Source organism: Orycteropus afer, unplaced genomic scaffold, assembly GCF_000298275.1.
Source record: "Orycteropus afer afer isolate SDZICR_OR568_19922 unplaced genomic scaffold, OryAfe1.0 scaffold00174, whole genome shotgun sequence".
NCBI lineage: Eukaryota > Metazoa > Chordata > Mammalia > Tubulidentata > Orycteropodidae > Orycteropus > Orycteropus afer.
In genome coordinates, this window is record NW_006921761.1 from 6,363,490 (window position 1) to 6,389,883 (window position 26,394).

Consider the following 26,394-nt stretch of genomic DNA (forward strand, 5'->3'; position numbering starts at 1 on the left):
TGGAAAGGCCAGCGCAGCCAGAGCCACAATGGGAGCCGGGCGGCCGAGCTAGGCCAGAGACGGCCGGTCAGTGCAGCCTCTCGGCCCTGCTGTTCATCACCAACTGCGCCCTCCCCGCGTGTGGGGCCATCCGTGTGCCCACCACCACAGTGTGATCCAGAGCAGCTCTGTCACCAAGCACCTCCCTGAGCTTTGTAATCAGGGCCCTACCTTGCCAACTCTCCTCTCTAGAGTTTTGTCTTTTGGAGACTGTCATACAGCTGGGTCAGGCCTCAGGGGACGGTGGACCCTGACTTCCTTCCAGAGAAAGCCCCGAGAACCACGGCGTTGTCCGCCCCTCCTTCGTGAGGCTGTGTGGGGTCCCCGGATGAGCCACGGGCTCTGGCTAGCAGCTGTCTTGTTCCGCAGCGCACTACAGCAGGCGGAGTTAACAGACAGCACAGGAGGCTGCAAGTCCAAGGCCAGAGCACGCTGGGGCAAGCTCCCCGCTCCCAGCTCTGAGGGACGGCCTCGCCTCTTCAGCTCCTGCTTGCTGGCTCCTTGGAAGTCTCCAGGTCTCTGTTCTTTTGACTCAAGATACATCCTACACTAATCCTTCCTCATTAACATAACAAAGACAACCTCATCCCAAATGGGATTCTAACCACAGGCATCACCCCCTGCCATGGAGTCCCTCCCAACTCACAGCGACCCCTACTGGGTTTCCAAGGCTGTAAACCTTTACAGAAGCAGACTACTCATCTTCCTTATGAGGAGCAGTTGGTGAGTTCAGACCACCCACCTGAGCAGCCAAATACCTCAACCACCACAGCACCAGAGCCCCTAACCTCAGGCTTTGAGGTTAGGATTCACAGCCTGTATTTTTAGAGGACACAATCCAACCCATTAAAACCCTTCTGTCATTGAAGGTTTGCCCATTGTTGAAGTTGTATAAACAAAGCTCTAGGAATGGTCTTGGGCACGCCTTTGTATGGATGTGTGAGTCCTCCTCCCTTGGGTAAACACTGGGAGTGGGGCTTCTGGGTTGTAGGGGAATTTAACATGACTTTAGTGCCTAACTTTATATAAAACTGCCAGATCATTTTCTGGCGGGCCTGGCCCATTTTACATCCCCATCAACAAGGCATGAGAACCCTCACCAGCATTTGGTGCTGTCACTGTCTTTGATGTTAGGTGTCCTGATAGGTGATTTTTTTTTTTTTTTTTTTGGATAGGTGAGTAGTGGCATTTCCCTGAGGGCTGACAATGTCTGCCACCCATATACCCTCTTCTGTGAAGCATCTCTTCATGTCTCTTGCCCAGGAGTTTCTCTCTTCGTGGGTATTGTTGCTTGGTTTCTTCCTGTCAGGTTTAGAGAGCTCCTTACGTATTCTGGATACAGGTCCTTTGTCAGATAGGTGATGTGCAAATATTCTCTCTCGGTCTGTGGCTTGGCTTTTCATTCCTTCAGTGGTATATTTCACAGAACAAATACGTTTAAGTTTCATGAATGCAGTTTATCAATTTATTCTTTTATAGGTCACGCTTTTCATGTCATTTCTAAGAACGCTGTGCCTACCCTCCACCCACAAAGGTTTCTTTCACCCGGAAGTCTGATGGCTTCTCATTGTGTTTTCAAATCCATGGTCCACTTTGGGTTCATCTCCGTACTAGGCTGAAGCTCATTTCTTTGCATGTGTCCCAGCAGCCTTTGTTGGACTACCTGGCCTCCACTGACTTCCTCTTGCGCCATTATATAGGGGTCTGTAGCCATATGTGTGGCCACTTCGGGACCCTCTATTGCACACTGTTGGTCTGTGCTTCCCTCTTCCGTTCGGCATGAGTTCTGCAGTCATGTACAGTGTAAGTCCCACAAGTGGGTGATGTGGGTCTTAAAACTTCATTCTTTTTCAAAATTGTTTTAGCTGTCCTCGTTTCTTTTCCTTTCCACATAACTTTATAATGAGCTTCTCTATAGCTACAAAGGGAGCTCTGGTAGCGTAGTGCCTAAGGCACTTGACTGCTGACCAGAAGGCTAGCGGTTCAAACCCACCAGCCACTCCTCAGAAGGAAGATGGGGCAGTCTACTTCGGTAGTGATATCGCCTCGGAAACCCAAGGAGGGGTCACTACAAGGCGGGTCCGACTCGACGGCGTATAACAACAGTAACATAGCTACAAAAACACTCTTCTGACATTTTGATTGGTATTGCATTAAATCTGTGGTCATTTTGGGGAAATTAATACATTAACTATACTGAGCCTTCCAAGCACAATGAGGATTTCTCTCTCCATTTATTTAGGACGCCAATGAATGTGTCAAGTCGGATCTGACTCACAGCCACCCCTCCTTGGTTTTCTGAGGTGGTAAATCTTTATGGAAGCAGATTGCCCAACCTTCCTTCTGAGGAGTGGCTGGTGGGTTTGAACCGCCAACCTTCTGGTCAGCAGTCAGGTGCTTCGGGCACTACGCCCCCAGAGTTCCTGTTTATTTAGTATTTAGGTTATTTGTTTATTTATATTTCAGCAGCATTTTCTAGTTCTGTCATAAAGACCCAGTACACATCTTGTTAGATTTATTCTGTGTGCTCCATTCTGAAGGCTGGGCAATGTACTTCCATAAAGATACTGCCTCGGAAACCCAAGGAGGGGTCGCTATGAGTTGGATCTGACTCCACGACAGTGAGTGAGTGAGTGAGTGACTCCATTTCAGGGGAACTATTATAAATGGGGGGGGAGCTCTGGTAGCATAGTGGCTAAGACACTTGCCTGCTACCAGACGGCTGGCGGTTCAAACCCACCAGCCACTCCTAGGAAGGAAGGTTGGGCAATCCTATTTCCGTAGTGATACTGCCTCGGAAACCCAAGGAGGGGTCGCTATGAGTCGGGGCCGACTCGATGGCAAACAACAACAACAACAACATTATAAATGGTATATTTAAAATTTGGTTTTCAATTGTTGATTTAGTATGTATAAATGTGACCGGTGTTTGTGTTGATCTTGTACCCTGTGCCCTTGCTAAACTCACACGTTAGTACTAGGAATTTGTGTTTGCTATTGTGTGTGAACAGGGACAGCTTCCCGAGTCTCCAAATCGCATACATTCCATCTCCTTTTCTCACCTTATCACCTGGCTGAGAATTTCAGACTACGCGGACGCGCAGTGGTGAGAGTGGACATCTTTGCCTTCTCCAGCCTCAGGGGCAGGCATTCAGTTGTTCCCCATCAAGATGACGGTACTGCAGGCTCCCAAATGCTCTTTCTCAGGTTGAAGAAGTTCATTTCTTAGTTTGCCATGCGTTTCCATCATGAACGGTGCTGCAATCTGTCTAAGGCTTCTTCACCCGGTGATACGATGTGACTTCTTCCTTCTTCAGACTCTGTATAGTGGATCGTGTTGACAGACAGTTCCGGAACACTGAACTAGCCTGAATTCCCAGCAAAAACCCCACATGGCTATGGTGTAACACAACAACATAACACACTGCCGTCAAGTCAGATCCGACTCACAGTGACCCCTCCCTGGGTTTCCGAGGGTTTGAACCGCCAGCCTTTTGTGGTTACGGTGTATTATCTATTTATATCTTGCTGGATTTGACTTCTGAAGATTTTGTTGAGGATTTGTTCATGGGGGTCTGTAGTTTTCTGTTTGGGTGCTGATTTGGTATCAAGGGAAAGTTGGCTTCTGCAGTGAGCTGGAACGTATTCCCTATTCTTTTTCCTGGGAGGGATTTTAGAATTGTGTTGCTCCTTTAAATGGCTTGTATAATTCACATGTGTCTAGGCATGTATTTCTTTATCTGTTTGGGGTTTACTCAGCTTCTTGAACCTGCAGGTGTGTGTCTTTTGCTAAATTGGGGATGTTTATGGTCTTTACTTACACAAATATTTTTATCAGCATCCATCTCTTCCTCTGCTCTTGTGGCTCCAAAGATATGCATGTCAGGTCTTTGTTGTCCCACAGGACACTGAAGCTCTGCCCGTTGTAGTTTCACTCTCTCTCTCTGTTGTCCAGATCTCTGTTAACCTACCTTCCACTACACTGCCTTCCCTCTGTCATCTCCAAGCTGCATGAGTCCATCCAGGGAGTTTTCATTTCAGTGTTGGGTAAAAAACTCACTGCCATCAAGTCAATTTGACTCATAGTGATCCCTCCTTGGGTTTCTGAGGTGGTATCACTACAGAAGTAGATCGCCCAATCTTCCTTCTGAAGAGTGGCTGATGTGTTTGAACTGCCAGCCTTCCGCTTAGCAAATGCCACGAGTGCTCCCCAGTGTTGGTTAAACAGGGAAAAATGAGTTGGGAAGCATTATTTGATGCCCATATTTTTCTGTTTTAGCATTTCCACTTGGCTCTTATTCTTTTTTAAAAATTTTTATTGGGATTTGGGTGAAAGTTTACAGAGCAAACTCATTTTCCATACAGTTTATACATATTTTGTTTCATGACATTGACTGCAATGCTCCACAATGTAACAGTGCTCTTCCTACTTCCTCCCTATAGTTACCTCTTCCCTGCATCCTTCCCTCCCATGCACCCCCCAGCTGTCTCCCTGTGCAAACACTGCCCTTCTGTTCTCCCATGATCGGTGCTCCAAGGAGTATATTTACCTGATGTAAATGCTGACCCCATAAGCCTATCTATTGTTTAACCGGAAGCCACAGAAGTGAGTTCAATTCCAGACCTGAAGGTTGGCTGGGGGACATAGTCTCAGGAGTCTCACCAGGCTCTATCAGACCAGCAAACCTGGTCTTTTTGTTCTGTTTTTTTTTAATGATTTTGAGTTTTGTTCCACATTGTTCTCCCACTCTATCCAGGATCTCCTGCACTGATCCCCCTCCAAGTGGTTGACAGTGGTAGCTGGGCACCCTTTAATTCTTCTGGTCGTGGTCATATAGGCTGAGGATCGCATGGTCTACTAGTCCATGGTAGACCACGTTTGGACTAATTGTTTTATTGCATCTTTGGTTTTCTTTGTTCTTCTTTGCTCTGCACGAGGACCCACCATTGCATCTAGATGGCCGCTTGCAAGCTTTTAAGATCCCAGCTGCTACTTGCTGAAGCAGGATGTGGAACATTTTCTTCTTTGTGACCTCTGTGCTGACATTTCCATTTTAATCCTTAAACATCTGTGACTGCTCATTAGAGCATTTTCACAATAGCTGCTTTGTCCGATCACCTCAGTACCTGTCTTTTTCTCCTTGGGATCTGTCAATGACCCATCCAGTCGGTAAGAATCTCACAGCTCTTCAAATGTCAAAGAATTTTGCTTTTTGTCTCGGACAAGTTGGCTAAGACTTTATGAGGCTTTGGGCCTTGTGTGTACCCCATGGAAAGTGTAGATGCTTGGTTTAGCCTCTTGGGCTTTGGGTCCATGGACAGTTCAGTGTTGGAAGAAGGCACCAGAATGAAACCATTGATGGAGGTCCAGGCACAGAGAGCAAGGTGTGCAAAGGACTTGGGGTGTCTGGAGTCAGGGTAGCATTGAGGGTGAGGGAAGGGCCAGGGCAGGAGGGGGCCCAAACCAGGGGTCTATGTGATGACGGCAATGAGGTTTTTTTTGGGTATGTGGTGAGTGTGAACCTCACCCTAAGGGTGGTGGTGGTGTTGGAAGGTTCAGCTGGGCAAGAAGGGCTTCCAGAAGCTTGGTTTTGCAGCCAGCTGGGGAAAGCACTGCAGGGAGGCCAGTGTGTATGGGGGCCGCCTTCAGGATGAGATGCAAAGCCTGTCCCAGGGGTGGCTGGTGAGGGGAAGAGACTGCGTCTGTGCAGACGCAGGAAGCAGGGTTGGTGGGGGAAGGCGGCCACCAGACTCTGCACGTGGACAAGTCCAGCGCCACTCGGGGAGGGTGCTGCAGAGACCTCTGATCATCCCCGGCCACTCTTGGGACGATTCCTTAAAGACACAGACTCCTTCTGGGTCCAAGCTTATGCACTGTTTTGGCAGAGATGACAGGACAGCGAAACATGAAGACACAGTTGTCCATCAACTTCTCCCAAAGCCAAATGAATGTCTTAGTGCCCGCCAGCTCTGCCTTGTGCAAGCTCAACCTTTCCTTCTTGACCCCGCCCCAGCAATGCTACAGGCCCCTCCACTACTACCCCACCGGCACTGCTGACAGCCCCCCTCCCCCACCGGCACTGCTGACAGCCCCCTCCCCCACCCGCACTGCTGACAGTCTGGAGAGCTGTGGGCCACCCTCCTCTGATGGCAGCAGTCACATGCACATGGTGGCGTCCATCACAGACTCTGCTGTCTTTGCGCCTTTACGGACCACCATACCTCCGCACCCCCAGATGTGTGAGAAAGGCGCCTGCCTCGGATTTTGAGGTTCCCCACACCACAAAGGGATGTCTCTTCTAGGCCTTCCTCCAGGTCTGTCCCTGAAGGGAGGCTAGGGGCTCAAGGAGGTGCCGTTGGGGGTGGGGTATGGATGCCGGGGACACAGCAGGCCTGGTGGCTCAAACAGGGCAGAACAGACTGGCAGAGACCACTGTGGCCAGCTCTGCCCATGGTGTCTGGTCCCAAGAGTTGAGCTCTGAACTCAAGCCTGCCTCCGGGAGGGTTCTGCAGGTAGCAGGCTTTAAGGACGTGAGCTCAGCCTAGACTTGGACCACCTCAGGCTTCTGTTGAGACAGGGAAACCCAGGTATAGGTGGCTACCCTGTCCCTCACTCCAGCTGCACGGCCCACCGGCTGGTGGGACGCTGTAGTGATGGTTCTACCCTCGTGACAACCAGTGCCTGACAGGCCCTTGAAGGTCTCAGGAGGCAGGCTGCAGGGTCCACGGCATCCAAGCTCATCAGTCCCACCACTCAAGAGCTGTCCCCGAGCTGGTGAGACTCCCTTCCTGCACAAACTCACCCGCACAGCAGCCATACACTCAAGTTCTCCCACTGTGCTGGCAGGAAGTGCTGTCTCGTGGCTGCAGTCACTGGCTTTTCCTCAACACCCACGGGGTCAACACTTCCCTGCCACTCTCCCACTCCTCATTGGCCATTCGATTTCTTCCACTGAGTTCTTTCTCCTTACCTTTGTTCAGGGTTTGCCTTTTTCTTACTGGTTCCCAAAAACTCTTCATATACCACATGCCTTCTTTCTCACGTGTTGCAAGCACCCCCAACCACCTTGACTGTCTGATGCTCAGCCCTGGGCTAAAACCTGTCAGTGTCTGACTTCCTCGCTGAGGAAGACCCCAGCTCGAGGGCACGAGTCGGTCCGTTCCATTGTCGGGTGCCCTTGAGTCCATCCCAGCCCACAGGAGCCCCACGTGAGAGAACTGCTCTGGGGGTTTCTGAGCTGCAACCTTCCTGAGAGCAGACCACCGTGTCTTCCTCCCTTGGAGCACCTGGATTGGAACAGAGCGCTTAAGTGCCGCAACCACCAGGGCTCCTGGAGGCTACACACACCGCCTGCCACATTTTCTCGGTACCTCTCACTTACGCCTTTAATTCACCTGGAATCTATGTGTAACATGAGGTAGGAAGCCAACCCTGTCTCCTTCCCTGAACCAGGTGTGCCAGCATGGCACCAGAACCCAGCTTTTCTTGTGCCAGAGGCCAGGAGTCAGCCCCTCGGTCGCTCTGCCACCAGGTCTGGGCCCGATTCCTGCTCCACACCCCCTGGAGCATGGCTATCTGGCAGGAGCACTGTCCACTGCCCGTTTGTGGTCACCCTCGTCCAGGATCAGCCCCAGCAGCAGTGCCCAGCAAATGGACACTGGGTAGAGCCTGGGTGTCTGAATGAGTGCTGAGGGGCCCAGGGACACGGGCATTGCCTGGGCAGGTAGGGCTTTGAGGCACTGTGCCACTCGGGCCTGGCCTGAATAGGGCTTCCACACCTTCCCAGCTCCCCAAGACTGGCAGGACTAGCTAGAGGTTTGGCTGAGGGCCTTGGGAGGTGGTCCTCGGGTCTCCCACTTACCACCCTGCTGGCCTCAGAGCAGAGCTGGGCCAGCAAGTGAAGTGGGAGCTGGGCAGACACAGGCAGGACCCTTTGGCCAAGGAGACTGGAAATGCCCTAGTCCAGGCTACAGACTAGGGGTCGAGGAAGACGGGGAGGATGCTCTCCGAGGCAGGGCTTGTCCACGCTGCAACCTCTGTCACCTCTTTCTGCCCAGTTACCTAGGGGGGCTCAGGGCAGGGACACTGAACCGTGGTGCCCACAGGCACTTTCTGAGGGGCCTCCACCGTGGCTGCTCTCTGCTGTCTCCCCAGGCCTCGTGGACTCAGCCAGCCTAGCTGCACCTGCTGTTTCCACCCCACCCATCGCTTTTACCAGCCCACTGACCCAGGAACCACTGGGGACATTGGGTACAGCCAGGGGCGACAGTGGCCTGTCCTGTGGTCACCCCTGCCCTCCGGCTCTGACCACATGCAGAGCATGGCCCGGTGGACTAGAAGGGCGACCAGGCAGAGCCCAGCTCTGAGTCCAGCAATGTGCTGTCTGCCTGGTGCCCAGAGGTGAGGCAGCAAGGATATGAGCTGGGGGAGGGGCCCTTCTGGGGGCCCCCCACCCCAGCAGTGTCTATCCTCCAGGGTTCCTGCCCAGGGTGAAGGGTGCAAGAGAGAAGAGGCACACTGCCCACAGGGAGGGTCAGGTTTAATGTCACTGCAAGGAATATCGTACATTGCTCTGAGCCACGCCCGTGCCCCAGCGCCCCCCTCTGCCCTCGAGCCTGGCTCTAGAAAAGGGGGGCCTGCCCCCGAGCCCCAGCTATGTACAGGAGGGCTGCCTTCACTGGGCCCTGCAAAGCTTCAGACCCATGACATCACAGACCGGGGGCACAGCCAGGCCCTTGCGCGCTGCCGGGACCCAGCCCCGGCCAGCCCTGCTCAGTTGGCTGGGCTACGATGGCTCTGAACTCAGAGGCAGAGCTAAATCCCACAGCAGTTGAGGAGGGAACCAGTGGCTGGGCCCAGTGCCTCCTGGGGCAGGGGGGTTTCTCCCTGCTGCTGCCTGGGCTGCCCGTTGGGCTGCTGAGGTCAGAGAAAGTGGCGGGGAGGGGTCCAAGCGGACAATGGGGCCTGGAGGGGCCTCGAGGGTGGATGGCCAGGCTCACCTGTGCTGGTGATGAGGACGGCCGGGCCGGGGACTCCTGACCACACCGGCCACACGGCCATCTACATGGTAACCAGGAGCATAGTGCTTAACTAGTTAACTAGCGATGCCGCTGCACTCTGAATCAGGGGTGTAAAAAATTGCACTTATTTCTACGGCCCGAGGAGGACAGCTTCCGGGCGCTGGCCACAGGTGGGGCTGGGTATTGCTGACCCAGCCCCAGGCCAATGCAGCGGACTGCGGAGAACCTGAGCGAGCGTCGCCCTGAGGTGGCTCCGTCCGGGCCAGGACCAAGACCTGGGCAGCCCAGTCCCAAGCAAGTGGCCGTCCATCACAGGACATCGTCGAAGTCCAGCAGCTTCGAGTGCTGCCGGCTCTTCCACAGACGGTACAGCCGGAAGTCGAAATAGGTCTCAATCATCTGCTTCCCTGCAGGGATGAGAGGCTCAGACCAGGTGGGGGTCCCAGGCCCACCCCGAGGACCCAGACTGAACGGACTTACCTTGGGCCGACAGCTCCAGGGGGGACTCAAAGGTGACCCTGTATGGGGTCATGAGGGTCCTGAGGTTCTGAAACAGCTGGAAGGGGACGAGCTGTGGTGAGGGCCGGTGTGGGACAGGGACAGCCCACTCCCTGTCAGGACCCCCAGACCCAGGCTAGGCTCAGGAGTTTCTGAGAGACCAGGGAGCTTCTCTTAGGAGTCCAAGCAGGGGAAGAGCATGCCAAAAGGAGTCCCGTCATCTCTTTTCCCACATCTGGGGTCTCAGAAGTCTGAGCCATGCTTGGGGCCTACACACCTTCTCCCCATTGGGGTTCCCCAGGATGTAACAGCCCATGATGTGAATGACATTCGGCTCTGGGTTCACTTTGCTCATCAGGCGGCTCAGACGCTTCCAGAAGCTGCAGGGGTGGGGGAGCAGGTCATGTGGGGGGAGGGAGTCATGTGGTGGAGAGAACAGACCATGTGGGGGGAGGGTCACTTGTGGGGGGAGGGTCACATGTGGAGGGGCAGGTCATGTGTGGGGGAAGGAACAGGTCACGTGGGAAGGGATGGCTCACGTGTGTGGGGAAGGGCAGGCCATGTGGAAGGGGCCATGGGGGAGGGGTGGGTCGTGTGTCGGGGCAGGTCATTTGGAGAAAGAGGGAGAGTGGATCATACCATAAGGGAAGCAGGTGGCAGGTCACATCATGAGGAGGGCGTGGGTGGTGATGTGTGGGGGAGGGGTGGTGGGTCACCGCGGGGGGAGGGGGAGGCCTCCAGTGGTGAAGAAACCACAGGTCCCCAGGGGATGGGGTGGGCCATGGGGAACCTGCACCCAGCTGTTCAGAGGAACAGCATGGTTGAGTCTGGAGAGGATGATGGGCCCAGACCTCCGTGTCCACCTCCCCACCTGCGAGCAGCCCCACCCCTCACTGGATCATGTCTTCTTCCTTCTCCACTTTTGCAAACGTGGCCACCTTGTTCTTGAGCAAATACAGGTGTCCAGGGCCTCCCTGTGAGTCAGGAGAGTGGAAGTGAGGCTCCGGGCCCACTCAGGAGTCCCTCCTGGACTGGGACAAGGGTCGGTCCTACCTGGCAGAAAATGAGCAGCTTCCAGATTCGGGCCCCCTTGTGGTAGGTGTTCAACTTCCTTTCGATCTCACCTGAGAACAGAGCAGCAGTAAGGACCCCACCCTCCCCGGTGCCAGGACCACAAGGGACCTGAGGGGCCGGCAGAGGCACTTACCCAAAATGTCCTCGAAGGTTGCGTGCTCATGATCCTGCGGACAGACACCGGTCACGTTGGAGCCCCTCTCACGGGCCAACCCCAGGCTTCTGCCATGAGGTCTGTGCTGCCCCTGGCGTCCGTCCCCCTCCCCCCGCCTGTGCTCAGCGCGTGCCCACCCCAAGACACTCACGTAGAGGATGGGGATGATTGAAGGGTCGTCCCGGCGGATAATGGTGGGGATGTACTCGGCTTTGGGTACCTTGGAGGAGATGAGCTAGGGGCAGGCGTGGCTGCTTAGTGGCCTGCACCCACTCTGGAGCCCCACCGCCCCTCCGAACCCGGGGCCTCACCATAACCTTGGGTGGTAGGAAGTCCTCCGAGTCGCAAGCCACGGCCTCCAGGCCCTTCTCCGCCTCCCAATCCAGACCCTCGAAGTCCTCGTCCAAGGTGCAGCAGGAGCTCTGCAGGTCATTACCTGGGGGGAAGGGTTCCCAGGACTGCAGGATGCTCTCGGCTCTTCCTACCTCGGCCCAGCCGCCCTGCGATCTCCCAGGACTCTCCCCGGGGAGGCAGCCAGACCCCAGCACCTGGGCTGTGCGTGGAGGCGCTCGGCCGGCACCTGGCCCCAGCACCGCGCCTGTGCTCACGCACTGCTATCTCAGTTAAGTCCGGCGAACCGGAAGTGCCTACCCCCGTCTCACAGGTGGCAAAACTGAGGCTGAGAGAGCGGAAGCGCACAAGGCCTGCTGAGCAGGGCGTCTAGGGGCCTGCGGGGGCACCTACTGTCTCGGGAGTCGTGGGAAGTGTCGGCTTTCATGGGGGTGGGGTCGCTCCAGGACCTGCTGAAGCTCCGCTCGCGCCGCTCAGCGAACGCTGCAGTAAAAGCGAAACCGCATTAGCCAGCGGGAGCCCGCCTCAGTGGGAGCGTGGCCTGCAGGGGTGTGGCGAGGCTGCTTGAGGGAGCCTAGGCTTCCTGGTAGTTTAAAGACAGGGCGGAAGTCTGTTAGTGCTCGGGCGGGCGGGGCCTGCAAGGGGCAGTCTGGGAGGGCCCGCATGTGGTCTGCAAGGAGTGGAGTCTAGGACACCGGGGTGGGGTCTATAGGGAGCAGAGCCACAGGGGGCGGAGTCTAGGGACACAGAGTATGTAGGGGCAGTCTGGGGACACTGGGGTGGGGTGTGTAGGGGCAGAGTGTAGGGACACGAGTGTGTAGGGGGCTGTAGGAGTATGGGGCAGAGTCTTGGGTGCAGCTAGTAGCCTGCGAAGCCTGGCCAAGCGCAGGTAGGCTAAGTGCAGCAGCGGCCCCCTCCACCTGTCCCCACCCAGACCTGGCCTTACTCTGGGCCTTCACCCTCCGGCTGCCGACCATGCGCAGGTGTTTGCGGAAGTTCCTGCAGGAGGAAGCAGTGGGCGATGAGGGCTGGCCCCACCTGTGTCCAGGCCCTGACAGCCTGTCATTCCCATACCCATCTCCGTACAGTCTCTGGCCTTGTCGCCCCTCACCCACTGTCCCCAAAGGCAAACCTCACACAGCTTCTCTCCTACTGGGCCCTTCAAGGACAGAGGGGCAGTTTTTGGAGCTCTCAGCCAACACCCTAGGATGTTCCCTTATGCCGCTGCATACCCCACCTCTGTGTCAGACCCTGACATCCCTCCTTGCCCCAGACCAGCCCGCCCATCTCATTCATTCCCATGCTGAGGGCTGACCCCTGTCCAAGCCCTTCTGTTCCTTCCCAGGCCACCAAGGGCCCTGGTCCTGCTATGGTGCCCAGGGTTATCAGCCTGATGTGGGGGCTGTGGGTGCCCTTTCCTGCCATGATGACCCCATGTAGCCTCATGTCCTGGATATGGCTTTGAAGCTGGGGGGTGGGAGGGGCTTCCAACTGGCACCTCGGCTCTGGGCCTCGGGGGCCAGACCCAGACGGCCATCAGGCAGTTCTGCTGCCAAGAAGCCACCAAGCTGGGCCTGGGGCGAGGCCGTCGGGGCCCAGGCCGACCCTCCCCAGCTGCGCGTCCCAGAGCAGGGCCAGGCCAGTCGCCGCCACCCGCCCCACCCGGCCCAGACCTTGGCCCAGACGAGACGGACCTGGTGGCGAGTGGCTAGCAGGCCCTACCTCTGGATTACAGACGCGGACTCATTCTCTCGCTTCCGACGCTTCCTCTCTGCGTAGCCCCTGAACACCCTGAGAAACCACTGCGAGTCAGAGCTGCCCTCAGCTGGAGGCAAGCACAGGGCCCGTGGGCAGTCCAGAGCACGCAGCCAGGCACAGGGTCCCAGCCCCTCTGTCTGCTGCAAAGGGCGGCATGACCCAGCCCATGGGCCCAGCCCCTGCTGGCAGCTCGGGTGCCTGCTGGGAGCCAGGTCTGGGGTGCACTGCTCCCCACATCAAAGCAGAGGCCAGGCTCCGGCCTGGCTGGACCTATTAGGGTGCGAGGGCCCCCAGGGACAATGGTCAGGGCCCTTTGACACAAGGTCTCAGAGGGTACTTACGAGATGCTGGAGCGGCAGCAGGAGCAGGAAGAAAGAGAAGATAGTGAGGTCCAGCCCCCCCGTCCCCAAGTAGCACCCAGCACCAGTAGGACACCTGCTGTGGGCCAGGGCTCTGGCCTGCTGTGGCTACGAGGTCACCTCAGCCACAGCCACTAGGTGCCATGACAGGTCAGGCTGGCCCCGGGCTGGGGATTCTGAGAAAGCCTGCCTGGGCTCGTCCTGTTGGGGACAGCATGGGGTGGTGGTGCCCGTCTTGTAGGAAAGCTCAGGGGATGGAGTTTCCTTGGTGCCAACTGGGGGTGGGCACTGTGCTTTTAAAAGGGTGCTCCCTGGAGGAGCCCCACGATAGAAAACCAGAGGTGTGTCAGAGTGAAGAAGAGCAGGCTCTTCAGACACCCCAAAACTGCTCAGCTCTGGTATACATACGAGAAACAGGAGCCAGATGGCACTCAGCGTGCAGAAGGGCAGGGCTGAGAATGCCCTGCCAAGCACACCTGGCTTCAGAGCACTAGAGGGACGGACAAAGACAGTGAGGGGGCATCCCCCAAGCTCATCCAAAGCCATCTGAGACACAGCCCCACGTATACAGGCAGACACCGAGATGGGGACCATGGGTGGAGAAAGCCCAAGCCCTCCGAAGCACAGCCTGGGCTGTGACTCACGCTTGCATAGTCGTGGTCGCCGTGTGGAAGCTGAAGAGGTTCTCCTTGGGGAACCAGGTGCGGATAGGGACGTCATCTGGAGGGGACCCAAAAAAGCAGTGACCAGGGTGGGCCTGGGGATTCACGAAGCCCCTCACCTATTGGAAAAGGACGCTTCTGGCCGTGTGGTACAGTATGACCGCAGAGGCAGGGGGAGTTGTGAAGGTGGCAGGGATGTCATCCCTGTGCAGGGTCGCTATAGGGCCAGGAGCTGTGGGGCCTCGGTTTCCCTGGCACAGATCTCCCGGGATTTCTCAGGCTCTGGAACTCTGCCAGTGTGCAGGGCCTGGCGGAGGACTGGTCCATCTCCTCTGGGCAGAAAAGGCAGCTTGGGCCTCATAGCTGCTGCCTCTCCCAGGGGCGGGAGGCAGGCTTCCAGGACCTTCGCAGCTTCCGCCACCCACTCTGCTCACCAGGCCCTCCGCCGGAGTGTGAGGTCATGAAAGTGACCCCAGCCCCCCTTTCAAATGAGCTGAGGGAGATGGGTTAGAGAACCGTCAATAGGCCTAGGATAAGGTAGACAGGCTGGGCATACCGGCCTAGCCCTGACTCTGCCTTTGGCTGGTGGCTGTCCTGGCGCTGGGTGTGGGGAGGTTCAGCTGTGCCCAGACGGAAGGGGTTTGTCTGCTGGGGCAGGTCTGGCCCCAGGAGGCCCAGGAAGCACGCAGGAAGGACACAGAGTCCCCAGCTGGCTTAGAATTCTGCTCTGAGGGAGGTGACCTCAGACCCTAGAGGCATGGGCTGCTGGGGTGTCCCAGGAGGGCCTCTCTGCAGAGCAGAGCAGCTACAAGACACAACAGACTTCAGGGGCTCCACAGAATGGTACCCTGGAAGGGGCCCACAAGTTGGCCAGCCCCACACATGTGCTCTCCTGGGTTTGTGGAAGCCCCACCTGATGGCCCAGCTCAAGGACTGCTACCCATGACTCCCTCTGAGGCAGCCCTGTTTTCAGATTAAACAACACATTCTGCCTACACAGCCCTCAAGATCCTCCTAGGCCTCCCGCCTCCAGGAAGCCCTCCTTGATTGGCCCCAGGCTTCAACAGGAAGCCACCCAGAGGCAGGCAGACCCTTGCCAAGCACAGGCTTCACGTTGCAGGTCAGGGGCATGGGGGTGTGGCAGGACCCTTGGGCTGAGTATCATCCTGACTGCACCACCTGCCCCGTCACCTGGCCAATCATCACTTTCTCCCCGCCTCCTCGTGGCTGCATCTGGCAGCTGCATTCCCACCCAAGATGCCAAGCCTGTGAGGATGTGACCAGCCCTCACCGGACACACGGTCCACGCTGTACATCCTCTCCAGTTTCTTGCGGCGACCAGCGGGCTCAGGCAGGGGCGGCGGGTCCAGCCCAAAGGCCCGTGGAGAGGGGCCGGGGGCCAGCGGGGCACAGCCGGGACACTCTTTGGAGCCCTGGCGGCTGCCCGCCCAGCTCTGACAGGGCCTGCTGAGGTCGTCACGGCTGCCCCCGGGGCTGCCACGCAGGGTCTGGCTGTGGTGGTGGTGCCCGCCCTGCCGCCGTCCCTTCACCACTGCCAGCTCGATGGCTTCGGCCTTGGGGCTGGGCAGCAGGGCTGGTTCGCCTGAGATGGTGTACACTCGGGGTTCAATGCCCTCGCCCGCCGGCTTCTCGCCGCCCACCTCCTCAGACAGGCTGCCCTCATAGCGGCTGTTGGAGACCACGGAGAGACGCCGCTTGTTCTGGGGGGCCGGCTGCATCTCGGGGGATCCGTCGTGGCCAGAGTAGGCGTCGGCCAGCAGGTGGTCTGGGGAGAGGTGCTGGATGAGCTGGCAGCCTGTGGACCCTGTGTTCCATGCACTCTCCCCACCCCAGCAGGAGCCTGGCCTGATTCAAGGGCGGGGCAGGGCTGCCCCTCAGCCCACCCACCAACTCCTGGGCCCAAGCTGCGCACCTCTCTAACGCTCCCCACCCCCATCTGGCTGGGCCCAGGGCCAGCTAGCTGCCCCTTGTGTGTGTGTGGGGGAGGGTGGCAGCCCTCTGTGGTACTGCCTGTGTGGGGGTGGGCAGTAGGCCACCTCCTAGTTGCAAGAGCACCCGTTGTCCTAGTGCCAAACCCCCAGCTGGCCCCCAGAGAAAGTGGTGCCAGCCTGGGATGCCAGGAGGCCTGTTACCATGCCAACGCCCAGGCTAGGTGGGTGCCATGGTGATGAGTGACTCGGGCTCCTCTTGGAGCTCTGGGCCAGGCAGAGCAGGGGAAACGCCTTGGGAGTAGGCCCCTAATGAAGGGTTGATGTGCAGGCCCCAGGGCAGCCAGGCTAGCAGGGGGGACGGCAGACACCCACACACCTGGCTCTGCCTCCAGCACCCCTACCTGCGCCGTTGCGGTTCTCAGGGTGACTCTGGGACAGGTACTCTCCAAATGCTCTTGCTGCTCTGAAGGGTGGACAGCAGGCATGCGGTCAGAGGCTGCAGGAGCAACCCTAAAGCTCCCGCAGCCCATCAGTTGCTGGGTACCAGGCAGGGGCAGACGTCTGTGTATGCGTGTGGGGGGGGCAGGAGAGCCATCGAGACCCAATGACACCCCCATCACCCGCAGGAAGCTCTTGGGTGCTCTGGTGCCCAGTCAGCCTCAGGCTGTCCTTTCATCTGTTTTCTGTCCAATCTCCATCATCCCGGAGAATGGATGAGCTGGAGATCACTAGGTGTCCCGGCCCCGCCCCGCAAAGTGCAGCGGCCCCTTTCAACCCGGGGCCAACCTGCCCTTTGCCTGGGGGATGGGAAGCTGGGAGGGGCGCCAAATGAGGCGGCAAGGGGCCTGGGCAAAAGACACCTCGACAGGAACGCTGGGCGCGGGGGCGCTGGATTCGGAGAAAGATCCGATGGGGGAGGTGCAATGGGGCTGGGGGCGGGGGAGAGACGGGAGGGCGCGGTGGGGGTGCGGGGTGAGGACTCCCGAAGTCTGGGGAGCACAGAGGCCGCCGGCCCGCAGTCTGGGACGCCCTCCTGCAGAGAGAAGGGCAAGAGGACCCGCCGGCGGAGGGGACCCAGGAGAGGAGGAGCTGGGGGTTCGGGCCGGGACAGGGTGAGGAGGCGCGGGAGGGGAATAGAGTAGGGACGAGATGGGGGCCCGAGAAGGGCTGGGGGGAGCTGGGGGCTGGTGAGGAAATGGAGGCCCGAGGGGGGTTTGGGGGGGCTAGCGGCCGGGCTGGGGGGGGCTGGGGAGGAAATGGGGTCCCCAGGGGGGGCTGGGGGACAGCTGGGGGCCGGGCTGAGGGGAGCCGGGGTCCCGGGCGGGGACCGGATGGGGGAGGCTTGTCGCTGCATCACCGCCCCTCCCCGCAGCTGCACCCCGGGGGTCGCCGCCGCCCCCGCCCCGCCGGCGCACTCACCGCACTTTGGCCGCCACCGAGGACATGGCCTCGCTCCTCAACGCCCTCCTTCTGGAGGCGGCGGCGCCCATGGTCGAGGCGGCGGCGCATCCCCCAGCCTCAGAGCGCGCCCCGCGCCCGCCAACGCCTCCGTCGGGACAGCCGGGCCGCGCCGGGGGGTGGGGTCGGGATCCGGGACGGGACTGGAGTCGGGGTCAGGCACGAACCCCGCATGGCCGCGCCCGGCCCTCGCCTGCAGCCGCACCCGGGAGAACGGCCGAGCCGAGCGGGAGCCTCCGGCCACCGCGGAGTCACGGGCCTGGGGAGCCTCCGCCCCCTGACATCACGGCCCCGGGAGGCCCCGCCCCCTGACATCAAGGCTCTGGGAGGCCCCGCCCCCTCTGACGTCACGATCCCGGGGCGGGGACTCGGAGCGGGAGGCTCCGCCCCCCGAGGCTGGGCACCAGCGGGGTGCGCCGACCTGGGGGCCGAGGGCCTCGCGCGCCAAATCTGGGACTCGCACACCCGGGGCGCGTCCCTTTGCCCTAGAACCTGCCTGCACCACCCTGAGTCCAAAACCACAGGGTGTCCTGTAATCCTTGGTTTTTATACAGGGGGTTCTCGGTGTTATTCACACGATGTGGAGATACCAGTAAACGGGCGCATCTCGTGGGACAAGGGGTGAACCATGTGGGGCTCGGCCTTGGTTTTGGGGTGGCCTCAACCCAAGCACAAAGCCCAGTGCCCGGCTGCGAGACCCAGCGCTGCCCCAGGGGTGGCTCCAGTAGAGTGGCAGGGGGGTAGTCTCAGCCTGCAGGGAGACGGGCACAGCGGATCGCCCGCGGGCTGTACCCCACAGCTCCGAGTGCCCTAGGGGAACAGACAGCCACACATGACACCGTGCCAGCTCTTTAATGCGTTGGGCCGAAGCCTCACAGCTCCAAGGCCTTCAAGACACCCCAGGCTGCTGCGGAGCAGCGCTTAGAGGAACCGCGAAAAACACAGCCCGGAGCGGGAGAGGCCGGCCACGGGGCAGGCCCGAGCCATCACGGCTCCTCCTAGGCCGGGGAACACAGCACGGGGAGGGGCCCGCGCCGCCTCCGGGCTACCCATCCTGGTCAGAAAATGAGGATGGGGAGAAGTCCTGGGATGACGTTTGGGTGGCCAGACGGGGGCGCCGGCGCCGGAGCGAGGGTTCGTACTCCTGCAAGCAAAGCGCACCATCAAGGAGGGCCCACACTCTCTCTCGGGACCCCAGGGGCCACCCAGAGGCCGCCTCAGGGCCCTGCGAGGGCACAGGCTGCCCGCGGGCTCACCGAGTCCGAGTCCTCCTCGGCAGGGGCGATCTGGAAGTCGGCGTTCGTGTCCCGGGGGATGCACAGAAGCTCCTCCTCACACTCCGTCTGGTAGTCGGACTCATCTGGGCAGGGGCGGAGCACAGTGGTCCCTAAGGCGCGCCTCCTGCCCCTGCAGGGCTGGGCTCTGCTGGAGGAGCCATGCCCAGCCTGGCACACACGCAGCTGGCCGCGCACACAGCCTGCACCCCACCTGCGCGGCTGAGGGAGGTGAACATGGTGCTAACACCCCCCATCACGGTGGTCTCTCCTGATTCAGGCTCAAAAGCAGGCTCAGTACGTCGCAGGGATATGCCGAAACCTTGCCAGCCGCTGAGAGATTCCCACTCACAGGGCCCCAGCACCATACCACAGTGAGGGTTGGGGATTTGGAGCAAATCGGGCAGAGGCCAGGGGAGTCAGGATGGGGAGTCACACACTCTCCTGAGCCGCTGAGTGTTAACAAGGACCAGGAAGCCCCAGATTTGGCGGGGATACCCTCCCTGAGGGCGGGACCAGAAGGGGCCAGGGCCAGGAAAGGGGCGGGCCCTAGGAGGCCGAGGGGACGTGTTCCTGGAGTGGGAACAGGCTGAGGAAGGTGGACACGCCCGTCTGAGGGGCAGGGAGCGACACCCAGGGCTGAAGGCAAGGTGGGGAGCCCCAGCCCGTCCCAGCACTGGGCCGAGCAGGAGAGACACTGTCCCTGACACCCTCACGGTGGTAGAAGCGGCCACTCACCGTCCACTGTGGCCACCTTGGCTGGCTCGATCCTGGACACAATCTCAGCAAGGTCCGTGAAGGAGGCGTTGGGGCAAGTGAGGACCTGGAGGGTCAGGGCGGGAGGTCTAGCAGCCCCTAGCCCTACTCCCATGACCCCCAATGGAGACATAAGAGTAGCCCACCCCCACCCCTGTGTCTGAGCAGCTCTCCTGCCCCAGGTGGGGTGGGGGAAGCTAATACTCAAGTAAGGACCTGGAGGGTCAGGGTGGGAGGTCTAGCAGCCCCTAGCCCTACTCCCGTGACCCCCAATGGAGACATAAGAGTAGCCCACCCCCACCCCTGTGTCTGAGCAGCTCTCCTGCCCCAGGTGGGGTGGGGGAAGCTAATACTCAAGTAAGGACCTGGAGGGTCAGGGTGGGAGGTCTAGCAGCCCCTAGCCCTACTCCCATGACCCCCAGGTGGGGTGGGGGAAGCTAATACTCAACCCAAGGGCAAACGGTGCAGGGACAGCCTAGGGCACTCACAGGTCTCTCACCGTGTCCCTCAGGTATGTGGATGCAAGGACCACAGGGAGGCCCAGCATGGAGGACAGGGGTGGGTGGAGAGCCACAGAGGAGGGACCAGGGCCACTCACATTGCAGGCCTTGGTCTTTGTCTCCTGCCTGTCCTTCAGCATTTTGTCCAGCACACCACTTCTAACCCAGATGTCAAACACTGTCCGTCCATGCTGGTATCCCACTTCCTGTGCAAAGCAGGGCCTCTGTCACGGGCTAGAGACCCTGTTGGGACCCACCTCCCACGCACATGCAGGGCCTATGCCAAGGGCTGGGGACACTGCTGGGACCTACTTCCTATACATACCCAGGGCCTGTGTCACAGGGCTGGGACCCTGCTAGGACCCCTTCCTGTGCACACCCAGGGCCTCTGTCATGGGTTGGAGATGCAGCTGGGACCCACTTCCCGTGCACACCCAGGGCCTCTGTCACAGGCTGGGCCCCTCCCCTGCCCGAGTGGTGACACTCACGCAGATCTCGTCGAACTTGCCAAAGTCCAGGGTGCCGTAGCTGTCGATGGGGGGGCGCAGGTACTCACAGTAGTCGCTGTTCCTCACCATTTCCAGCTGCCGGACGCAGCACACATAGGCCAGGCGTGTCTGGATCTCTGCCATGTTCAGTACCTGCATGGCGCAGTACCTGGGAAGATGCTGCCTCTCGACGCTGGGCCCCACATGGGCTCTACTCCACCCTCCTCACCCCTCCCCTCCCTCAACTCTGACACAAGGGGAGGCTGATTCCTTGCCAGGAGGACAGGACCCTCTGCCCTGAGGGGAGTGAGGGCAGAGGACTGGCCAATACAGGCTTCTAGGTCTGGGAGGCTCCACCATGGGTCGTGGCTGAGTGTGTGCACCTGGGGGTGGGGTACGCATGTGGAGGGACATGCATGTGGAGGGGTGTGTGCAAAGGGGGGGTGCATGTGGCAGTGGGGGTCCGCATGTGGAGGGGCATGCATATGGAGGTGTGTACACTTGGGGTATATGTGCATGTGGGGGTGCACACTGGGGTGGGGGGTGCATGTGGAGGGGCATGCATATGGAGGTGTGTACACTTGGGGTATATGTGCATGTGGGGGTGCACACTGGGGTGGGGGGTGCATGTGGAGGGGCATGCATGTGGGGGGTTGTGCATACAGGGGTGTGCACACGGGGAGGGTGCATGGGGTATGTGTGTGTGGCTGGCATGTGAAGGGGAGCAGGCAGGCAGGTGCTCTGGCAGGGGCTCCGGTGGTGTGTCCTTGTGAGTGTGGAGGGCTCTGCTATTCCTCTCTGCTCCCACCACCCAGATCCTTTCCCAGGATTGTCCCTCTTCCTATTGGTGGCACCAGGGCTTGGGCAGGAGCGTGAGTGACCCTCAACCCCCAGATACCAAGCCTCAAAGGCGCCCCACCCCAAGCACAGGGGTCAGCAGAGCACCACTCTCTCGTCAGCAAGGGGCAGCCCATTTAGGTCCAGGCACAGGAGGGCGTCAGGGGGCTGACAAGGAGACCTTGGTGGCGCCCAGTCTAGACAGCCGCCGCTCCCCAGGCATGGCGGCCTGAGGCGGATGTGACATATGCTGGTCCTGTTCAGCCTACATCTGCCCACCTTGACTTTCGTGGCCAAGGGGTTCCAGCGCTTCCACAACAGCCACCAGCCCGACAAGGAGTCACCGTAGTTAGTGAGGTCTGTCTCGTCCTGGCTGCCCACATCGATGGCAATCACCACCTTCGCCCCCATGGACCTGGCCACATCCGCTGTGGGGAGATGAAGGCCACGGTAGCATGGGACAGGAGGCCTGTCCTGGGAGGAGCCCAGGAGTCAGGGCAAGACCTCACCTGCACAGAGGGCCTCGTGCACAAAGCCACCCCCCATGCCCCACAGGTGAGAGGTGTGGCCAGGAAAGCGGCACCGTGCAGCCCGACACCTGAAGGCCTTTAATTTCTGACAGCGGCACAGAGGGAGCTAAACGCTCCCCCATGCAGTGCATGGCCTCGTCTTGGCCTCCTTTCCAGGTGCCGCTGAGCTCACCAGCAGAGCCATATGGTCAGCCACGCTGTCTGTGTGCATGCATGTGTGTGCGTGTAATAGTGTGTATGTGAGCTTGTGTGTGGGCTGTTAGCATGTTGACTATGTGCGTACGCACATGTGAGCTGTGTGCACATGCATGTGCACATGTGTGTGCATGCTCTCTGTGTTCAGTGCCAGCCCGGAACCTTCCCTTGGCTCACTCTGTGGAAAGCGTGTGTCACCCCAGCCTTCCAGAAAGAGAGACACACAGGGCTGTGGGCAGGGCGTGCCATGCCAGCTGGGCCACCTACTGGCTGGGTACCTGGGAGATTGTTGATGTAGCCCCCGTCCATCAGCAGGTGTCCATCTTTGGGGTCGCAGAGCGGGGGCATGTAGCCAGACAGGGACATGCTGGCACGCACATATCTCCACAGGGAGCCTGGGGGGGAAGGGTTAGATAGGACAGGTGAGGGATCTGCTGAGGGGCCCTGGTTATTTCCTGACCTTGGGGGTAGCACCAGACTCGCCTCAGAGAGCCCTTGGCCCTGACCAGTACACCTGTGACTCATGTGTGTCCCACCCGTGTGCCATGGCCCTCCTCTGCCTGTGGAAGCTAGGTCTCCTGCCTCCTGGGAGCCGGCTCTGAGCCGCCCTCACCGTCTGTGTGGACCCGCATGGCTGAGGCCGTGATGTCTGTGGTAATGGTGAAGTAGGGCAGCCACAAGTCCTGCAGGGAGAGGGGGGTCAGAGGGGCGGTGCGAGGGGGGGGGGTGCCTGTGGACAGGGCCTCCAGCTGGAGCACTGCAGGGTCCTCCTGCCACCCTCAGGCCAGAGACCTGGCAGGGGTAGGAGTGCTGGGGGGGCACCTCTATTTGACGGTCTTTGAAGACAGCGCAGATGCCACCGTTGAAGGCCGCGCCCGAGAACATGGAGGTGATCGGGTAGGTCAGGTCCAGCACCATATTCAACATGGAGGTCATGTCCTGGGGAGGGGTGGGCACATGGAGGCCTGCTGAGCTCAGCTCTACCCCAGGGGGCTCGAGTCTGGGCATGTGAGGCTTCTGGGGTGACTGTAAGCATGCACCTCCATGCTGGTCCATTCACCCCCATCCCTGCAGCTTGGGGGGGTCACTGGGGGGTAGGAGGTACCAGGTCCACCCTCCCTGCTGAGGAGCTGCCCCTGCTCTTCTGAGCAGCCACACTGCAGGTGACAAGGGATGCATCTCAGGGACAGAGCATCCGTTATTTCTGGTACAGAGGAGTGTCTGTGGTGGTGCCCTGGGGCCTGGGCTCCTGCAGGAGTGGCTGCCACCACACAGACAGTGAGCAACTCCTTTCTTCTCTAAAGGAGAACACAAACCCCTTTGATCCCACTCATGGCCTCAACTAGAGCTGTTCTGTTCCCGTAAAACAAGCACATCTCTCAAAAACCCACCCAATAGTCCGAGGACCTGGGGCGAGGTGAGCCCACCCTCCCTCTGCTCTGCATTCTGCTCTCTGCCCTGCCCTCTGCTCTGCGCCCTCAGCCCTGCCCTCTGCTCTCCTCTCTGCCCTGCCCTCTGCCCTCTCCCCTGCTCTCCGCCCTCTCCCCTACTCTCTGCCCTCTCCCCTGCTCTCTGCCCTCTCCCCTGCCCTCTGCCCTCTCCCCTGCTCTCTGCCCTCCGCCCTCTCCCCTGCTCTCTGCCCTCTCCCCTGCCCTCTGCTCTCCTCTCTGCTCTCTGCCCTCTCCCCTGCTCTGCTCTGCACTCCACTCTCTGTGCCACTAGTGGCAGCCCACTTCCCATCACTAATCAATGTTCTTTATTTCCTCGTTACCCAGAAGTAGTCTTCTCTAGGGATTTCTTTCACACCACAAAGCACACTGAGGTCCGAGGGGTACACAAACCCAACTTCCTCCTTAGCAGGGGTGATGTTCCGCTGGAGACCAGAGCCCTGTGGAGCTGTGACCATCCCCCTGCCCTGCTCCTTCCATGGTGCTTGGTGTCCTGTCCTCACCTCTGCCCACTGCTTGGCCCGGATGCGCATCCGACTGTAGTTCCGTTCCTCAGCGTACAGGGCCCCCATGAAAGCCCCAATGGACGTCCCTCCAACCATGTCCACGGGGATGCCAGACTCAGCCAGGGCCCGGACGATGCCCACCTGGGAACAGCCCCTACATGACCAGGATAACACACAGTGAGCCCTCGAGCTGTGCGCCCAACCAGGACCCAGCAGCATCCTGGCAGAAAGCTCACCAAGACGCCACCTGCCCACCTGCTCACAGGAACGGCCCACCTGCTCCTTGATGCCTGGCCCTTGAACAAGCACAGATAATGGAGAAGATGCGGCCTCAGGGGGCGGCTTAGCCAGAACTCCCCAAGACATAGCTTAAAGCCTCTCTCCGCAGTCCTGCAGGGCCTACACCGGGCACAGAGGGCCTTCGGGAGCACAAGCCGCCACTTGAGCCTGCCCTCTGAAAAACATCTACTGACTCCAAGAGCAAGCACCTGGGGGGTTACAAGGCAACAGCTGGGGTTCAGGCCACGGGAAAGGAGTCGTCCTGGCAAATGGTGGCAGTTAGGACCTTAGGCCACATTTCCCCTGCCAGAGCCACTTGGTCATCAGTTAAGTTTTACCAGAACACAGCCCCAACCCCGAGCCACTATTGTCTATGGCTACTTCTGCCGATGTCACCTCACTTTCTATTACAGTTTGCGTGGTCTGTTCAGTCAGTGCTTTTACTTTTTTATTCCTAATAAGGAAATAAGTGTTAAAATCTTATTCTGCTGCTGTTGAGAATACACACAGCAGAACAGACACCACTTCAACTGTTTTCACATTTACAGTTCAGAGACGCTGATCACACTCTTCAAGTTGGCCACCTATTCTCACCTCCTTTTCTGAGTTGTTCCTTCCCCATTAACAGAAACTCACTGCCCCCTAAGGCTCCTGCCTCACCTTTCCAGCTGCTGGTGTCACCTGGATCCAATGCAACTAGTTCTTAAAAGAGTATAGTGCTCAAGACAGACATGGTTTGACTAGGGAGGCTAACCTGTTACTTGGTTTTCAGAAGACTTTGGGGGGTAATTTTGGTTTAAGTTTAAAGATTATCTCAGGACAATAGTTTCAGGGGTTTATCTAGCCTCCATGGCTCCAGAAAGTCTAGAGTCCATGAGAATTTGAAATTCTGTTCTGCAAGCTCTCCCTCCTTTTGATTAAGATTCTTCTAGATAATCTTTGATCAAAATTGTCAGTAATGGTAGCTGGCCACCATCCACTTCTTCTGGTCTCCTGGCAAAGGAGGCCATTCACGGAGGCATCAGCCACACGTTCCATCTCCTCTTCCTGACCTCTTCCTCTACAACTCTAGGTGAACAGAGAGGCCATTTGAAAGCTTTGAAGCAACTCCCCCCCAAGAAACCTGATTACCATCAAGTTGGTTCCAACTCATAACGACCCTATCGGACAGAGCTGAACTGCCCCTTAGGGTTTCCAAAGCTATAAATCTCTACAAAAGCAGACTGCCTCATATGTCTCCTACAGAGTGGCTGGTGAGTTTGAACCAGCAAAATTTTGGTTAGCAGCCAAATACTTTAACCACTACGCCACCAGAGCTCCTTCTTTCAAACCCCAGGCACTACCAAACGACATAGGAGGTAAACAAAGCACTAAATACATTATTAGGCCAATTAATTGGAATGTCACATGAAAGTATGACCCTAAACCTCCACAGCAAAGAACCAATCCCATGAGGTTCTTTAGTGGTACATATGCAGGCCTAGCAGTTATTCTTTTTTGTTTGGTTGTTGTTTTTGTTATAAATATATCACACATAGTTTGCCACTTTGACTTTTTACAGGTGTTCAACTTATCCAGAGCAGTTACAATAATCAGCTGTAAGCCCTACCTCTAATCACTGTAACCCTGTTGCCCCTCATTTTTGTATTTTTGATTGTTCTATATCCTTTGAATGACTATGGCAGAGATTGTACAGAACACAAAGCCTAAAATATTTAATATCTGACATTTTACAGAAAACATTTGCTGATCCATTAGTCAGAAGAAAAAGTGAAATTATAATCAAAAAGAGTAAAATGAAAGAAATAATAAAGAGCAGAAATCAATTAACTGGAAAACAAACGAGTATTAGCAAAGCTAGAAGTTGGTGCTTTGAAGGGACTACTTCAACTGGTACCACATGATAAGACAGAAAAATAGAAGGTATCAATACCAGGGATGGGAAAGGGACACCGGGACAGCTGCTTCAGCAGGAACTACCTCATGATACAAACAGGAATATTTAGATGAAATGGACATATTCCTAGAAAAACACAACTTACAAAAATGGACACAAGAAAAAACAAACTCTGAAGAGTATTATAAAATCAAAGACACTGAATTTGTCATTTTAAATTCCCGTAAAGAAAATTCACAATCAGATGATTTCACCAGTGAGCTCTGCTCAACGTGTAGCCGTCTTCCAAATCTCTTGGCACAGCCAAGTGAGTGCCTCAGCAGGGCATCCGTTTGTTGGAATGTCTCAGTGGCTATTC

The 26,394-nt window shown here is 58.1% G+C and overlaps 2 protein-coding genes across 2 annotated transcripts in view; both read right to left on the reverse strand.

Annotated features, from left to right (window-relative positions):
• Positions 1 to 9,369: 9,369 nt before the first annotated feature.
• Positions 9,370 to 17,358, reverse strand: NSMF (NMDA receptor synaptonuclear signaling and neuronal migration factor). Its single transcript, XM_007946981.2, has 16 exons — positions 17,288 to 17,358; positions 16,270 to 16,331; positions 15,208 to 15,702; positions 13,899 to 13,974; positions 13,237 to 13,242; positions 12,860 to 12,928; positions 12,084 to 12,136; positions 11,531 to 11,620; positions 11,098 to 11,222; positions 10,938 to 11,021; positions 10,766 to 10,799; positions 10,612 to 10,682; positions 10,453 to 10,532; positions 9,836 to 9,938; positions 9,541 to 9,616; positions 9,370 to 9,467 (listed from the first exon to the last, which is right to left on the reverse strand). The coding sequence occupies exons 1-16, from the start codon at positions 17,356 to 17,358 to the stop codon at positions 9,370 to 9,372; spliced, it is 1,593 nt and encodes a 530-aa protein (XP_007945172.1).
• Positions 17,359 to 18,371: 1,013 nt separating this feature from the next.
• The window catches only part of PNPLA7 (patatin like phospholipase domain containing 7), a 75,087-nt gene continuing 67,064 nt past the window's right edge, over positions 18,372 to 26,394 (reverse strand). The window contains exons 25-34 of the mRNA XM_007947078.1: positions 23,858 to 24,014; positions 22,729 to 22,845; positions 22,520 to 22,589; positions 22,185 to 22,301; positions 21,461 to 21,609; positions 20,345 to 20,497; positions 19,955 to 20,062; positions 19,339 to 19,423; positions 18,583 to 18,686; positions 18,372 to 18,470 (exon numbers count right to left, since the gene is read on the reverse strand). Of these exons, the coding sequence (XP_007945269.1) occupies positions 18,372 to 18,470; positions 18,583 to 18,686; positions 19,339 to 19,423; positions 19,955 to 20,062; positions 20,345 to 20,497; positions 21,461 to 21,609; positions 22,185 to 22,301; positions 22,520 to 22,589; positions 22,729 to 22,845; positions 23,858 to 24,014 (1,159 nt within the window). The remainder of the gene's footprint in view (positions 18,471 to 18,582; positions 18,687 to 19,338; positions 19,424 to 19,954; positions 20,063 to 20,344; positions 20,498 to 21,460; positions 21,610 to 22,184; positions 22,302 to 22,519; positions 22,590 to 22,728; positions 22,846 to 23,857; positions 24,015 to 26,394) is intronic.